At 49.8% G+C, this 16,600-nt stretch overlaps 4 protein-coding genes across 4 annotated transcripts; 3 read left to right on the top strand and 1 right to left on the bottom strand.

Annotated features, from left to right (window-relative positions):
- The first annotated feature begins 1,063 nt into the window (after positions 1-1,063).
- ASPVEDRAFT_40554 (putative RNA binding protein) lies at positions 1,064-2,932 on the top strand. The gene is made up of 2 exons (XM_040812178.1): positions 1,064-1,115; positions 1,239-2,932. The coding sequence occupies exon 2, from the start codon at positions 1,378-1,380 to the stop codon at positions 2,515-2,517; it is 1,140 nt and encodes a 379-aa protein (XP_040666791.1). The 5' UTR covers positions 1,064-1,115; positions 1,239-1,377; the 3' UTR covers positions 2,518-2,932.
- Positions 2,933-3,470: 538 nt separating this feature from the next.
- On the top strand, positions 3,471-4,193 carry ASPVEDRAFT_82574 (putative cyclin-dependent protein kinase complex component; the record flags this gene model as incomplete). The annotated part of the gene is made up of 1 exon (XM_040817217.1): positions 3,471-4,193. The coding sequence occupies one exon, from the start codon at positions 3,471-3,473 to the stop codon at positions 4,191-4,193; it is 723 nt and encodes a 240-aa protein (XP_040666790.1).
- Positions 4,194-4,973: 780 nt separating this feature from the next.
- ASPVEDRAFT_27724 (ankyrin repeat domain-containing DHHC palmitoyltransferase family protein) lies at positions 4,974-7,473 on the top strand (the record flags this gene model as incomplete). Its single annotated transcript, XM_040810038.1, has 6 exons — positions 4,974-5,285; positions 5,357-6,160; positions 6,217-6,289; positions 6,348-6,612; positions 6,662-6,774; positions 6,830-7,473. 6 exons carry the CDS (start codon positions 4,974-4,976, stop codon positions 7,471-7,473), a joined length of 2,211 nt encoding a protein of 736 aa, XP_040666789.1.
- Positions 7,474-9,111: 1,638 nt separating this feature from the next.
- On the bottom strand, positions 9,112-11,670 carry ASPVEDRAFT_82572 (uncharacterized protein; the record flags this gene model as incomplete). The annotated part of the gene is made up of 3 exons (XM_040817216.1): positions 9,112-9,261; positions 10,149-10,749; positions 10,805-11,670. The coding sequence occupies 3 exons, from the start codon at positions 11,668-11,670 to the stop codon at positions 9,112-9,114; spliced, it is 1,617 nt and encodes a 538-aa protein (XP_040666788.1).
- Positions 11,671-16,600: the final 4,930 nt, after the last annotated feature.

The following is a 16,600-nucleotide window of genomic DNA, read 5'->3' as shown; positions in this document are numbered from 1 at the left end:
GATCCTACCTAGTTGACAGCACAGCCACCAATGTCACCGCCACATCCTGTGAAGGACCACACGATCCAATCATCTAGCAACCCCATGCGCAATTCTTCAGGCACCTGGTCGAAGCAGACACCAAAATACGACGGTTTGCGAATGCGCCCAGAGGGATGACGTGCGTCCAAAAAGCTCCCCAGAATGTCGGCTTGTCCCGTTAGGTCTTGGTATCTCCTGTCGCCACCCTCCATCCCAGCCACTTGATTCCTCTGATCACCTCGTATTAAGCTGAACCCCCCTTTTCACCTTAAAATAAATGTACAATAAAATAGCAAACATAATAATAGCACACTGTTGGAGCTTTCAGGAATCAATACCTGCTATCCGCATTTAGAACCGCGTGGTTGAGTCTTCATTGTCAAGTCACCTGCTCTTTGTCCCACCTGGTGTTTGTGAAACCCGCTCGGCTGACTTGAAGAGCCATGATGGGATCAAGTCTAGTGACCGTAGAAGCAGCTGTGGTCGGGGAATCTCATGGAAAACCGGTAGGGCACCTCAGCTAGGTAACTGGACATTGTGCTGAGACGGTGGGCTGTGCGATCTAGGGCTGTTTTCCAACGTTTACTAGGAGTATGTGCTGAGCTTTCCCCTCTTCTCTTCAGCCTCGTTAGATCTAGTGTAAGTGATTTAATGCATGGTTATCTAGGCTGCAGTGGTATATGAGGTTAGGCAGGTACCCGGCTTCGATACGGTCCCTGAGTGTTATTATTTGCTGCTTCGGGACAGGTCTCGCTCCTACGGTAGTCCATCCAAACCATCCCATCTATCCCGGTTTTCCTTGTCGTAAGGCTTTTTTGCTTCCCCCAGGCATTTTGAAACTGTCTCCTCAGTGAGATACAAAAGCAACTTTGTTCACTCTATTTGAATATTTTATATATAGTATAGAAAGAAACCTCTGGCCGGGGCACTCGTGAGTCTCGAATTCTGATACCGAATCAGGCGCTCGTCTTTGGACCCATGACGTCGACCACATGTTCTTCGTTCATGACAACGCCTTGAAGAAGACTTACTATCGTTGCAGGTGAAACATCCCAAGGTATTACTCTTCTTTGTTAGCTGCTATTATGTGGTGCCTTTGTGTTTTGTTCTTGTTGTTAGCCCTTTGTCTGGAGCCCGATCTCGTTTCAGAACGAGTATACTCCAACAGTATCAAACATCCATTCACCTAAATTTGTACTCGAAATCATCACACATACCCAGAGAATCTCCGTGCCCACCTGTCAAATATATACCCGTCTGCTGCCGGGGCTGCACCGTGGTTCGCATTGCATCAAAAAGTTGCTAGAAAAGCGGGATGTGCCTCATTGAGATATCTTTGCTAATATGTACCCCCCAATGGAGATTCGAACAAGAAAGGTTATTCGCAGATACGTGTCCAAGGACGGCGGGTGCACACTAAAGCGTCCAAAGACCTTCGACCGAGAGGAATACTATTACAGGCGCCATGCTCAGCGGAACCGGTGCGACGAGCGATACTCACCAGCTTATCGCATAATCGAGCCACGGGAGCCACTGCGACCCAGAACAAGCCTCAACACACTGTGGAGGCGAGATTTATCGCCTGTCAGGAGCCAGCCCTTCAAAATGCGCTTGCCATATATGAGGCGGGTGGCACCGGTGAGAGATAATCTCGAACCTGAACCATCAAGAGGCCGTTCTAGATCTGCGCGCCCCTTTGTCGTCGATCCCGCTCCGGAGATACGATACGCATGGCCAAAAAGTGAGAGGCTAAGGTCCCCATCACCTGAGATCCGTTGTGTTTCACCGCGGAGGTCCTCTCCAAGAAGGCCATCTCCTCGACCTTTGAAAAGAGAAACAGAGACAACTGTAATCGTTGATGATATCCCAAGGAGGCCCAGGACACTGGAACGACATAACAGCGTCAGGCCACCACGCGAGAGGACGCCGGTAGTTGAGCGTGAGCCAGTCAAACGGAAACAAAATCCTGTAGAGATCCATCAGTCTCCAGAGCGAAGAAAAGGGCGAGAACGAAGTTCAGGAAGACGGCAAGTCCGGTTTGCGGAAGATATTCAGTATGAAGAGTATGGAAGCCGATCCCCAGAGCGCAATGAGCATCGCCAGCCAGAAAGCGATAGCGAGGAAAGTAAAAATATACGCCGCCGCATCCACGAGCGAAGAATCCCCATCGAAATTGATGGCAGACCTAATGTCAGGCGCTTGTTCCCAGAGAGAACGACGACATATCGGAGAATCGATACAGAAACACTCAGACCAAGACCGTCAGAAAGATCTCGTCTTCGGCCTCGGATTATCCAAGATGGGGACTGCGAACTCTCCCAAGCAAGTGATCGCATCTACGCCGCAGCTCGGCGAAGAAGAGATCAAGCAAGGCATATGTACGACTTTGTACCACATTCAAGCTCACGATGGAGGAATCGATTTGACGACATAGACTTCAGCTCGGACGACGATAGCTATCTTCTATCTCGACGATATGGCTGGCGCTGGCGATGAAGGAGTCCAAGTATTATTTCCAAATACATTAGCATCTTTCACTTCAGATGTTAGGACTTGTGTAACATAAAATTTAACGAATTTCTTTTGTTTTGGCGGAGAATATACACCTAGAGCGGCGTTCGAAAGGAATGGAGTTTCATCATAGCGTTTCCGTTTCGGAGTCTATAGCTGAGCTCAATTTCAGGAAGTAAAACATTTATTCGTGATAAAGCCGTTATCTCAGTGGCATTTTGTTCATATTCCCCGACACAGGAAGCCCGCGAAGCAATTGGTGCAAACTACAAAAGATGGAGTGGACCGCCGTCATCAACGTCAAAATTGGCTAAACCGCCGGCTGAAGTTCGTAGTTAGTGCCCGATCAGCTCATGCCCACCACTCCACCAGGCTTCGCCTGGACCTTCGGAAGGGTCAAGGTTTCCATGATGATACTACCAAATAATACCCGTTGAGGATTCATAATGAACCCTATGAGCGAGGCGGCAACTTTCTGCAGTATACCGACTCGCATCGAGCGTTCACGCCATTCGCGTGCTTCCGAGTCATTGCTTTAAAGCAGGTAGGTGCCCATGTGCTGGGCAGCCTCATTGTGAATGAGGTGCTTTACCGAAATGCAATACTACGATTGGCCTGGAACTAACAGTTCAAAGCTCTCAAGCAGAATACAATCAACTTTTACGAACATCCGAAGCCGGTGGATCGATTCTTTCCATAGTAAACATTCTCGTCCCCTATCCTTCGCCTCGCCCCGACCCTCTTCCTTAAACCATTTACGGGAATCAACCCTCACTTGTTATCGTTCTGGATTGATATACGATTAAGTTGGCAAAATCACAATCTGGACGAAGTCCGACCATGCGCTTATCATCGACGATACCGCGGTACATCTATCAGTATAGGGGTACGGTTCGCGGCGTTATATTTACTCTGTCAATCGATTGCGACCCGTCGTGATGAACGTTTGTACCGCTGAGGGTGAATCCCTGGTCGATAAAATAAACATAAAGCAGACGCTCGGGTTCTTATCGCTGCCCAAAGAAGCGGAAAATGACACAAACTTCAACAGCCCGGACGTGTTCGATATCAAACCAGAGCAGGCTTTGGAACTCTTGTGCGTCTGCATGGACAAACTCGAGGCAATGCAAACAATTAACATGCTAGGCGCTCAGGATGGCGATTCTTATCCGGGTCCTGAGGATACGCCAGCACAGGCGCCCGAATTGCATGTCTATGGCGACGGTCGCGATCGCATGCAACAATCCCTTCTGTCCAGGCGTTTCATGTCGAAGCGAGAACCACCGATAACATTAAGGGGATATCTCTCGCGGCTTCATCGCTACTGTCCACTGTCCACTGGGGTGTATCTTGCCGCAAGCCTATTCATCACTAGAATAGCAAATGTCGACCGAGCCTTAGCGGTGAACCGGAAGAATATTCATCGCCTGGTACTTGCTGGTCTGCGCGTGGCGATGAAGACGCTTGAGGACATCAGCTATTCCCATGGCCGGGTTGCTAAAGTTGGAGGAGTGTCAGAGTGGGAACTCACTCGCCTGGAACTCAGTTTCTGTTTTCTCGCAGATTTCGAACTACGTGTGGACAAACAAATGCTAGCTGAGCAGGCAAGAGTTTTACAATGGCACATGACACACTCATCCTCACCCAATCTCGTCACTTAGCCTTGAACAGTTTTTATGACACCTGGAAGATGGGACCGAATCTCACTAAAAAGGCAGAACCAGTGTCGCGATACATGGATGTGGTGTTGTGCTCGTATCCTTTAATCTTTTGTTTTGATTATCTTTTATTCTCGTCGATACCTCTTGTGTACTTTTAATAGCACTAAAACTTTTTCACAATAAGCGAGGGTTTGAATACGAAAATCAACGCGGTTGCCTAGCATGGCGAATGAATTGAGATAGAGCATATAAACAGCTGAGTAATAGGTGACTTCCATGCGTTTGGCCATGGCCGTTCAATTGGAAAATCACAATTAGACCAAAACCAAGAAGAAGATATTTGTCACTGGCAAATGATAAACAGTTGTGGTAGAGGTGCCATTCGTCCCTTCGTCAGCGTTGTTGTTAAAAGTCCCTGAGGCGCAAAAAAGTGATCGTCCTCTGGCTGGACAGTTTTAGTGTCCGCAGCCTCTCGTCTCCCTCGTTGACAACCAAATGATTTGTTCAGCCCCGAGCCCCCTTTACGATACGGCCTCATTTTCTTCTCAGCCTTCTTTCATCCTCTTTAATTTGACGACGTCATTGAATATCGGCAGCTATTGTCTGTTTGCTTGTTTATGACTTCCGGATTGCTTCGTTGAGCCTGCATAGCGCATCCCCGAACTCATCTCGTGTCACGTCTCCGCCACGCTGTTCCCGAGTTTCTTCGCCCAATTTTCTATTTAATCCCGTGGTCCCGGTTCGAGTCGAGCTGCCTACCCGGAGAAGAATAGGCGGATTATGTCGTCTGGGGGTTCCTCGTCCGCGCCTCAAGCCAGCAGCAGCAGCAACAGCTCTGCTGCCTTAGGCTCAAGTTCACCGTCCGCGCCCTCTGGCAAAAGTGCCGCGACTCCCCCGAAAGTCGCTACCGATGATGTGTCCGTTGAGCTTAAAAATATGAATCCGGAACGGAGCCCCGCGCGGTCAATCCCGCTGGGTGAAGATATTATGCAGATTGCTCGAATCGGTGAGGTTTCGGTTATGCAAAAACTGTTTGAGGAGAAAAAGTTCACCGCAAACCACGCGGATGAAGAGGGAATTACCCCATTACATGTGCGTTTGAATCTTCAGGGGGTCGCGATATGTATGAGGAACACCATGCTAACCATGAACTTGGCGATTAGTGGGCCGCGATCAACAACCAATATGCGATGTGCAAGTTCCTACTTGAGTCTGGAGCGGATGTAAATGCGAAAGGAGGAGATTCAGTTGCCACACCAGCGATGTGGGCAGCTCAGCGGTGCCACTATTATATTGTGCATTTGTTGCTCCAGAGCGGAGCTGATCCGCTTCTTACCGACGTCCAAGGCTATAATATCCTTCATCTCGCAACGATCGATGGGAACGCGTTCTTACTCGTACTGCTCCTCCACCAGGAAATACCGGTTGACGTTGTCGACCAGCAGGGACATACGGGGTTGATGTGGGCGGCTTATAAAGGATATCCGGCATGTGTGGATCTGTTCTTGCGTTGGGGTGCCAATCCGAACACTGTTGATGACGGTGGACTGGCACCTCTCCACTGGGCTCTTGTCAAGGGGTCTTTGCCGTGTGTTCTGAAAATCCTCGAATATGGTGCCGATCGATTTGCAACGACAACGGATGGCAAAACGCCGGCCCTAGTAGCACAAGAAATGAACACAAGGCATGTCTGGTTCCGTGCCCTGAACGAGTGTGGCTATGATGCGGAAGGAAATCGGAAGGTTCTTCCCATGGGTTTAGCCCCTTACGTGAGAGACAAGAGCATCATGTCTAAATTCTTCTTTCTTTGGCCATTCGTTCTGATTTTTGTGGTTGTATGGATCCTGAGCCACATGGTCATCTATTTCGCCATTCCCATTGCGATTGTGGCAGTATTTGGGCTACAATGGGTTGCCAAGAAGGCTGCCAGCCAGGGTCCTCCTGAATATCGGTTCATTCAAAAAACGGTAAGAGCGAGTATGTCTTCCGAAGCCATCGCAATGTGCTGATGATTATTTTTTAGCCATTCTTGGCTGGTGTTTTTGCGGGCTCGTTATTTTGGGTATTTATCAGATATTTGCTCCATGTTTTGCCAGGTAAGGGCTTATCTCCAACTTAACGTCTCGTGTGCTGTACTAATATATGAAACTGTAGCGACGTATTCCACGCATCCCTTTTTGAACATAGGTTTCGCTATATTTTTCTCGTTGACGACGTACTTCTACTTCTACTCAATGGTTGCGGATCCAGGGCATGTGCCGAAGCTTGGCAGCAGGAACCAGCAAAAATCGGTGATCAGCGAACTGTTTGAGGAGTGGAAGTTTGACGAAGAGAATTTCTGCGTCTACTGCATGATCCGAAGACCCCTTCGCAGTAAACACTGCAAGCGTTGCTCTCGTTGCGTTTCAAAACATGACCAGTAAGACTTGGCCAATCCTTCTCCAAATGTTAAATGCTAATGCATGCAGTCACTGCCCCTGGATTGATAACTGCGTCGGTGCCAACAACTTGCGACAGTTTGTTTTGTACATTCTTTGTTTGGAGGTCGGCATTATCTTATTCCTGCATTTGACGTTCAATTGTTAGTACACATCATTCCCGCGTGGCTTACGAGAGACACTACTAACATGAGTAAGATATCAACGGGCTGCCAGCCCCTGCGGAACCGAAGTGCAACGTCCTGAATGATCAGATATGCGATTTTGTACTTCGCGATACTTTCACTCTTCTCCTTGATATTTGGATAGCTATCCAGCTGGTCTGGATTACTATGCTTGGTGCTGTTCAGCTGGTTCAGGTCTCTCGAAATCAGACAACGTACGAAAACATGAGAGGGCATTCGATGGACCGAAGCTATCCCAGCTCGCGGGCTTTCGCTTCGGCGGTTGCAGCGGGCACGACCTCACTCGACGCCGCCGGTCTTTCAGCTTCTGGTCAAGGCCCAAATCCTGCGCTGGGACAAGGGGGACATCGTCACCGAGGCGGCTGCTTAAAACAGTGGTCATCTCTACTCGGGTTTGACACGTTCTTCGCAACCGCCCGCGATGGCCTCCGAGATGGCCCCGGGGCTGCAAGACCCAAGAATCCTTTCTCACGCGGCATCGCCACTAACTGCCGAGACTTCTGGTGTGATCCAGCACCCTATTTCGGGAAGCGAGAACCCGGCTCTGCAATGCTTGGTGGTGAAATTGTCAACTATAACCGGATGTACGAGTCTCCATCGAGAATGCACCGTAGTGGCGACTACCGGAGTGTGGCATACGAAGACGATGTCGTATAAAGCGAGTTGCACTAGATGTTTTAATTGACGAAAAGCGAGCCCTAAGGGGGATATAATGTTACATCTGTTGGGTAATGCGGAGGGGTAGTTCTTTGTATAATGTTGCATATACAGTTCCATATTTTCTATTTGCCTGTATATACTGCGAGGCATGATTAACCAACCATCCATGATAATATATAGTATTAGTACATTTTTTTCCCCAGGATTGTTGCACACCGAGTCAGTCATTAACTCGCAAGTACCAGGAGGACCAGCCGACATGCCGACACTCCCATGTTTTGAAGTATCCGCAGTTGTAAATGAAAAATACACGTCTCGGGGCGTGTTTAAAAAAAAAAAAAAAAAAAAAAAAAAACATTCCATGGAAGAGCCTAAGATTTACGGTTTGCAGACGAAACCGATGATCCGATATCGCACATCCGCCGTAAATTTTCAGTTCCATTGCCCGGTCACTTTCAATACTTACTAAGCCAATAATAAGTTTCCATTGTCTCAGTTGCACCCGCGAGAATCGCATTTGCCATTCGCAAGTGGAACTGGAACTCAAAATCCCACACTAGCATCTTATCTCGGCTAGAAGGGGCGTTTGATGTTGCGTTTTTGGGACCCCGGATGGGGCCACACGGTTTGTTGTCTGGTTAGCGAGTCCGCATAGCCAAACTTTCCGGTTCTTCAGGGTGAGTTTTGGGACTTGGCGGTGGGAGGCGGAAACCTAAACGACTGTTGAGGGAACTTGTTTTTATGAGGAATCATGGGAAAGCGTTTGTTTCTGTGGGAGGTTAAGAATTTTTCTCGGAGTATCTGAGAATCGTTCAAGCCGCAGTCTATTTCCTACATCGTACAAAGAAGCGTTGGAGGCAGACCCCACGCACGGCTATGCATCCATATATGTCTGTATTTATTTATTTATTTTTTTTCTCCGACACCGAAGGAACACAGGATAAGCTCTTCACGGCATCTAAGTCTTCCAAAGGTGGAGACGATTGATTTGATTGATTTGATTGATTAGGGCTGTGTGTGAACACAGCCTGCAATCATACCATCCTCACAGAACAAGGGAAGTCCAGGAACCAAAATCCAGAATCATCGTGCCTTCAATGAGTCGTGCGGTATGCGAAAGTACCACGTTGTAGTACGGCCATCCCATCCACGCCCCCGCTCCTTTGCCTCGGCCTTATACATGTGAGGAAACAATCGTCGACTCGCCGAGTCGTCCGATGCAGGTCAGTCGGGGCCTTTCCGCTGCATCTGCGCGAACTGCGCAGTCCATTCTGGGATTCAGGTCCCTGGATTGGTACCTACCTTAGGTAAGGGTCTGGAATTTCTCTGGCTGGCGATCAGCATATGTATAGAGCTAGCAGCTGTCAAGTCCCAGCAAGTCTATTGAGTCGAAACTCCAGAGATCTTGACAAGGGTTGCCTAAATCCGACCACCAATCCCACCCCAAGTGTCCGGAGTAGTTGCAGTCAACTATCAACAAGTTCCCAGCCCATCCCCGAGTGTAAACCGAGGATGGGAAAGAAAGAAGAAAAGAAGGAACACGGCACGATCGTCGAGCCACCAACCAGGAAGAGAGGTGAGTCGGACTCTTCAAGTCGGTGAGGTTGGTGGTTGGACTTTGTTTCTTCAGTTAATTTAAAGCAGGGCTTGGGCTCCCCCCGGCTCCGGCTTCGTAGAGTATGGAGTCATGTTTCTTTGGTGCAGTGGATACTCTCGCGCACGGGAGTCAATAAGAATCCGTGTGCGTGACCCGGCAGTCAATTGGTTACGTAGGAGCTGAACAATCTAATATGATAATTGTTTCTTAGCCGCCGTTTCCCAGCGGCTGCTTCAAGCCAATTGCTGTTTGCGTGTGGCGGGCCATAAAAACCAAGAAACAAATTATGTGCAACAGCATCAATGGCTTATTATTAATTTCTGCAGTGAGGGAGTCAGGATCACCATCCTCCCAGACCAGCGGGACGCCGGGACCAAGCAGGAAGGAAGGAGAATGGAAGGATTCAATGGTACCATCAGATAACAAGTGAAAATTTTATCTGATGATCAGATTATCGGAACCACAATCCAATCAGTGGCATTGGATGGGTCTTGGGCTGGGCAAGCCAACGCTATTTTGGACCTCGTGTAAAGACGACCCAGTCTCGCTTGTCACCTTTACCAGTCATTGGGTATCCCCAATATGGACCTCTCGCTTCGTCCGTGATCTGCATTGCGAATAACAACCAATGTCTGAGCTTTTGGTCTTCTCCGAGGTCTCCTCGTCTTTTTTTTTTTTTTTTTTTTCCTGTGCGGTTACGGCCGATTGAACCTGGTCTGGCCTACTAGTGTGGGTACTCGGACTTGGGACGAAGAGGGGAAAGGGCTGCAGAAATCTCCATGTGAATCTGTCGATGGCGAGCTGGCGACTCAACAACTGAATCAGTGGTGGACTTGGTCGACCCTTGCCACCCTTGCCATGCATTAGAAAGAAAGTAAGAAAGGTAAATGAATAGTGAAATGTCTATATAACCAACTAAGATTACACAATAAATGCCAAGTGGGATCCATCTTTTCCCTCCCACGTTAATATACTCCATGCATCGACCAAGCGGGCCCACCAGCTCTTCGTTAATTACTTTTTGGGTTTGAATTTTTCTTTTTCAGAGCATAGCGCGGAATCTGGTGTCCGGCACCGCCGCGTTCTCAAGTTGCTCTCCGAAAATCGATTCCACCATCTCGCCACCTCGTGCGGCCAGAACCGACAGGAGACTGTCGCTCAATCCATGTGTCTGTTCGTTGCTGCCCTGGAGCCAGATTCCAGCGTTTGCGCTCACTTTGCTCTGGTCTAGGTCGACGCGGTAATCTCGGCTCGGGGTCCAACGATCCTGCGTTGCCGGTCGCAACTGTTGTACCTTTTTCAGGAGCTGTTCGTGGGCGTTGCGGTTGTAGCCCGTGGCGACCATGAGCGCGTCCACCTCCAAAACCTCCTTTCCGTCGCCGACGAGGCTATCGCTACCCTCCTGCACAGCCTTGACATGCAGTCGCATCCGTCGCTTCGGTCCATAATGCTCAACACGTGTAATCTTGCGGCCGGGAAGAATGCGATGCTGCCATTGGGTCTCGTCGGGATTCTTGACTCTCTGGAGATACATCTCGTTGTAGATTTCCTCAATCAGCTCGATTCTGACAACGCTGTAGTTGGTGGCTTTGTCGATCTTGAGGGAGCGCTGCCGCTCGCCGGGCGAGAGGTTGTAGAACTTGTCGGTTCTTTCGGGGTTGAAAACTTCGTTTACACTGGTATTGAATTAGTCTTGGTGAGTGCGGTGCGCGCGGAATGGCAATGACTTACAAAGGAGAATCATCGCTCGGTCTCATGGCTGTGTCTCTCATGATGAGCGAAGTCCTGGAGTTGGGATACCGCTTCTGGAGGTCTTGGAAGATCTCAGCAGCACTTTGACCACTTCCTAGGACCGCGATGTTGTAGGGCTCATTGTTGTCCTTGAGCAATGTTGGCAGGGTGGTGCAGTACTTCGAGGAGTGCATGATCCTAGCATCTTGAGGAAGCTCTTCTGGCAGCTTCGCAGTTCCTCCGAGGGCAAGCACAACTTTGCGCGCGCTTCTCGATGAGATTTCGCCGGTTTCCACGTTGCGAGATAGGACTGTGAAGTAGTCGACGACGGTGCTATCCGGGCTTGACTTTCCGGGAACCACCTCGATCACCTCCTCGCCGTAGGACACGACATCGGAGAATTGCTGCGCACACCATCGCATGTAGTCTTCAAACTCCATGCGGGCCGGGGTAAAGGTACTCAGGTTGGTGAAATGAATCAAGCGATCATTCTGGTGAAGGTAGTTGAGGAAGGTGAAGCTGCTGCGGGGATCGCGGAGGGTGGCGAGATCCTTGATGAAGGATATCTGCATTCTTGAGCCCGGAACCAGCATGCCTGAGTGCCAGGCAAACTGTTTCTGACGCTCCAAGAAGGCCACCTTGGGCTGCCAGCCGGAGGTGGGCGCGCATTTGTTCAAGCATGGGTCGAGGGCATCATGTAGAGCAATCGCAATCGATAGCGAAGCAGGTCCAAACCCCACGCACAGGAGGTCGTGCAGCTCATCCGGGGGAGTTGGCCTCAGTCGCTGAGCACCACGTTGCTGCGCAAGAGGCATCTTGCGATAGCTCCGGAAGTCAATCTCGGGTTTCCGCTCAACAGGCTCCATTGGTATGGCAGGGCACCCTTTCTGTAGAGAACAAAAAAAAAATAGAAGCAGGGGGGGGTATTTGTTGGGCTACCAGAAAAAAATAGAAAATGGAGCTTGGAGAGAGAAGATGGGATCGTCAGAGAGGTGGAAGGGGATTGTCTGTTATATATGGCTGGAGTGGAAATCGAGCAGCATGGGAAATCAGGCCCATCATGCTAGCGGAGGTTCCCCTCTCGTAATACGACGGAAATTGCAAAACTGTAGAATCGTACCAGAATAAAATACAGTGGGAACCCAAACACAGAGGGTGGAATCATCTTTTGACAGCGGGCCGCCAAATGGCATTGTAACTTGTCAAGGAGGGGAGCTGGGTTCCACCAGAGCACGAAATGACGATTCACAGCTTTCCAGAGTCGGAACACGCAACAGTGAGTGCAAGGTACGCCGGCGTGCTTGGCCTTGGCCTCGAGGCCTTGACATCTTGGTCAGAGGAACTCTTCAGCCAGGGCCCCGCATGTCCGAGCTCTCGGCCCATCCAGCCTGGCAAGGAGGTGGGATGATGGACACAGGATTGGAATCCGCTTCTGCCCGATGTCGGGGATTATTCTCACTTGCCGACGAGCTGTTGAATATCTCGGGGGTGCTGGCTTGTTCCTCCTCTGGGTGAGGATGGAGGCAAATTCCGCTCGAGCATTTGCGTATATGCTGCGTCAGAGACCCAGCATCATTCCCACGTTCTATGCAGACCAATCTGGAAGATCTCGGAACAGTGGGGTATTTGAACTCTGCTTCTCTGCATGTTCTTTGCATATCTTTTCGCGATCGAGCTCTGCTTTCCTGCTAACAGAACAGGATAGAAACTACTTACGATCCTCGTCGTACAGAGGATAAGATGTCCATGCAGGATAATATATACAGACTTCTCAACAACTATTCCAAAGCCCGGATATCCAGCTTCCAGGCGTGCACCGCTCCTCCCCCACACCAAAATGAGACGACGCAGCTGAATGTCAATCTTGCGCGGTACAATAATTTCCTGTTTGATCTGGGGTGGGGGGATACGGAAAAGAAATGGGAAAAGAAGAGAAAAAAACAAATATGAAGCAAAAGCCATCGGTCACTGCCAATCAACATATTCCTATATGCCATAAGCTCCTATCTCATCCTCTCTACTCGACGGGCCTCCCAGCCTCCCACCCGTGGGCCCTGAAAGAGCTGGCTGATGCCTCTGCAAACCGACCTGGATTGACATGTGTATGGAGCGCCGACCCATCAATAGCGGCTCTACCATGCTAGATGCCAGGCGTCTCCCCTGGCTATGCTTTCATCCAATGCAGCCTGTAGCCCCTTGCCAGGACGGATCTGGGACAAGAACTGGGACCATAACTAAAACATAAAATATTCAGAAAGCTTGAAAGAGGTTAGAGCTTGGCCAGGGTCATAACTGTGCGGGACCTGTTTTTGGCGCTTGTCTGGCGTCCACACTAGCTCTTGGCTTTCAGCAGTCAGCAGTGGCATTACTACACCTTATACTCTTCGTACGTAAGATCCCACTCCATATCTCACCTGTACCTCTCAGGCAGGGTATCCCCGCTCTTCAAGATCTAATCTTGGTGCAACCGATTTGAGATGTCTGCATCTTGGTTGGTCAGAACGCCCAAAGTCCCCCCCCCCCCCCCCTCCAGATAGATGCGAATGCGACTAATAGGACAGGTACCCCCACCCATCCATCATCTGTGCACATCACTTTTGTTATTGGGAGGTTCCGACTGTCATGCTCATTATTACTACGTACCTACTACGTATTGCCTAAATTTCAAATTCGAGCGGGGCTGGGGCTCTCCCACCCTACCAACTCGAACTGTCGAAAGAGGGGTAGAGTATATCGAACCTTGAAGTCTGATGGCAAACCGACCATATCCATCGGTAAACGTCCATGTACAGATGCCATGCTCTCCTCATAGTACTCGGAAAGGCCCTTGGTTGTACCACTACCGCCGACTGTGGGGATGGACATACTCGTTCTCCTAAGCTTCAGGGCACCCGATAAATATATCGACTATTGCAAACATAGGATCGAAAAATCCGCCGGTGAGTCGATACCTCGAGCATCTTGAAAGCTCTGCGTGGTTCAGGATCGGAGCATTACTATTCTGTGCCAAATTGCGACATATTAAGGTGGTGATTTGCTTCCTGCCATGTCTGGTTAATTTCACTACATTTTCACTGCAGCGAGCATCGGTTACTCAAGGGGCCAACCTGTCACCCTTCGACCTCAGCAAGTAAGTCCTTTCACATAATCCGCTTGCTACTATCCTCTCTCGGAACGAGAAGATTTCGAACCGGAATCTAACCTTTCGGTTGTGGCAGTCTCCTTGCTTAATTTCCATTCCTTACGGCCTCTGACACTTCGGTGCTGGGGGAACCCCGGACCCTCCGTTGTCTTTAGGATGCTCTGGAATCTTCTGGATTTCCCGAGGCCAGCATCATGGCCATACTGCAACCCGATATTATTCTCATCTTCACTATCAGGACTACTGGGCTGGGCTCATTCAACGCAAGTCATCCCGGTCGTCCTGCCTTGACGGACTACCGTTTAGCTGGGTGTCCGGGATGCAATAAACTGACTCGAAAACAATGCAAAATCTTGGAGTCTCAAATTCTCTCACGAATGTAATGCTATCGTGATAGACCTCTATCATCAATAGTCTCTACCCCTTGGATGTAATGTAGAAGTATAAGCGGCATATGCGCCTGCAAGGTCCTGCGGTATAGGGTTACCATTGACAACTCAGAAGAGCAATGTGTGAATGATCTGAAGAAGCGGTCTTATCTAGGGGTTTGGGGGGGCGAAACAAGGAAGTCGAGAGACCATGCTGCGCAGGGATGTCTTGAAATCCAACTATGGATTGATAGATCTGATATATCACACCCAGCTCGCGGCGGGCGAGTAAGAGATTAGATATCGGCTAGCAAAACTGGGGAAATAATACCAAACAGGCGGTGTAAGGGATTTTTGATTTAAAGTTGCGCCGTATGCAAGATCCAACTAGAACTAGTGAATCTATACCGGTACGGGTGCTCTATCGTTGAGCAACACTGGCGGGGGCGGTCACCCCAGCCCCTTCGCAAAATCAATATGCTCGGTCTATTGAGTCAAGGGTTAAGCGATTGATATTCTGGATTATCATTATCGTGAAATATTGGTGTTGCAGCAAAACGCGGTCTACATTATTGAATCTACGGTGTAGGGCTGAACGAATATATATTTCAGTAGTCGTCAGGGACAACGGGGCCTTTTTGTCTCTCTAGCCCAGCGATGTTGCTTCACCAAAATGACCTTTATCAGCAGACGAGGGAACTGCGTCGGTCCGAGTTTACCAGCAAGGCTGGTTGCCTACTCTAACCACTGTACGACACACCATGGATAAACCCCTTCGGATGACATCTTTAGAACTAACCACCAACCATCCGGCATGAAGCCAGCAACCGGACTGGGGGACGACCAAGATCCGATAATCAAGGGATGAACATCGCCAGTCGTAGTTACTTCATTGACGAAGTCGATGTTCTGGATACGTCAGACGAGGGGGGATTTTGGCCGTCACACGTGGACAGAGGGGCCTGTTGCGATCTTCACACATACTCCAGACCACCCATGGCGAGTAACAGGTACTTGGTAGAAGCAACCCCTAGCAGATTGTAGACGATGAACTCGGATACTTGTAAGCCGCTGAGAAGGTTCGAACCTAGTTGGTTCCAGAGTTCTACTTGCGCGGCGCCGCTTGGTAGTTATGGTGCCTACAATCCCAGCCCAGACAGGCCAGAACCTCTATTTTGGTTATTTGGTTCGGGAAAGATGACTCATTGTTTACTTGAGGCTCATGTTTAGGTACCAGGTTCGCCACTCAAGCCAGCCCAACTGGCGATGATGATTTCGGTCGTGCACCTGGTGGCGGCGCTGCCTGAGGAAGCAAAGCATGGACAGTAATAATTGAGGCACATGCAAGGGAGAATTTGAGCGTTGGGCTGATGATCCCGTCTTGCCCGGAGTCCCCGCGTCTTATCGATACGGTTCCCTCCCCATTCAATGAATCAGGGCTGCGCGTATGCCGCCACGTCGATAATGAGGCCATGGGTACAAGTATATCCAAGCCAACAATTTTCAATACATGGCAAGATCCAATATCCATAGCTAGCAGTATTTGGGTATCTTGCCTGATGGTTGGGTATAATAATGTCACGTATGGTCTGATGTGGAGCGACGCGTGATGGCCTGCGCTAGTCTGTTCTGGGCGGGCATCAACAACAACCGACGCGACCGTTGCGCGTGGAAGAATAACATCCCAGAGTCCCGCTCCAGGATTGGCCACAGAAGACGAGCGACTCGACGGCTGATGCTCTCCATGTCAGGCACGGTGTCAACTTTTTCCTCCATCAGCCTGAGTCTCGTCCGAGCTGCTGTCCATCCACCCATCGACCCAATTCCATGTACTTCCCTCACGCTCCATCTCTCCCGTGCTATTCCAACTGATTATTGCTCTTCATTTGAAGTCTAAAACAGGATCCCCCCCTCCGTCCCGTAAGGGAAATTCCCTCGGGCGATTTTCTTCAGCGAGGGTTCGCCGCTGCATACCGCAACTTGCGTTCCATCAGTATCCGCAAGCGCCCCTCTCGATTCATACGTCCACTCATCCCTTTCTTCGCCATCCATCTCATCTGTTGATTCATCATCGCGTGGCTGTGGCTGTCTGGCCGCTTCTATTTTCTCGGAGAGGGGCAGCCTCAAATTAGCAACCCCTTGCGCTTTCACGGCCCGGCGAGCCCATCCATCTGGGTTTTAAAGGAAGGGAGACGGAAGGGAGACGCAAAGTTACTGCTGCTGCTTCTCCTGCAATCAAATCAGAACAGCGTTCACTGCATCGTCGGCCTGTCTCTTGCGCGTCCG

This window comes from Aspergillus versicolor (genome assembly GCF_001890125.1).
Source record: "Aspergillus versicolor CBS 583.65 unplaced genomic scaffold ASPVEscaffold_4, whole genome shotgun sequence".
NCBI lineage: Eukaryota > Fungi > Ascomycota > Eurotiomycetes > Eurotiales > Aspergillaceae > Aspergillus > Aspergillus versicolor.
Note: the sequence above shows the minus strand (reverse complement) of the source record. Positions and strands in the feature narration are given on the sequence as shown.

Excerpts from the sequence above, each read along its gene's own strand:
- ASPVEDRAFT_40554 (XM_040812178.1), top strand. The coding sequence starts at position 1,378 with ATGGAGATTCGAACAAGAAAGGTTATTCGCAGATACGTGTCCAAGGAC.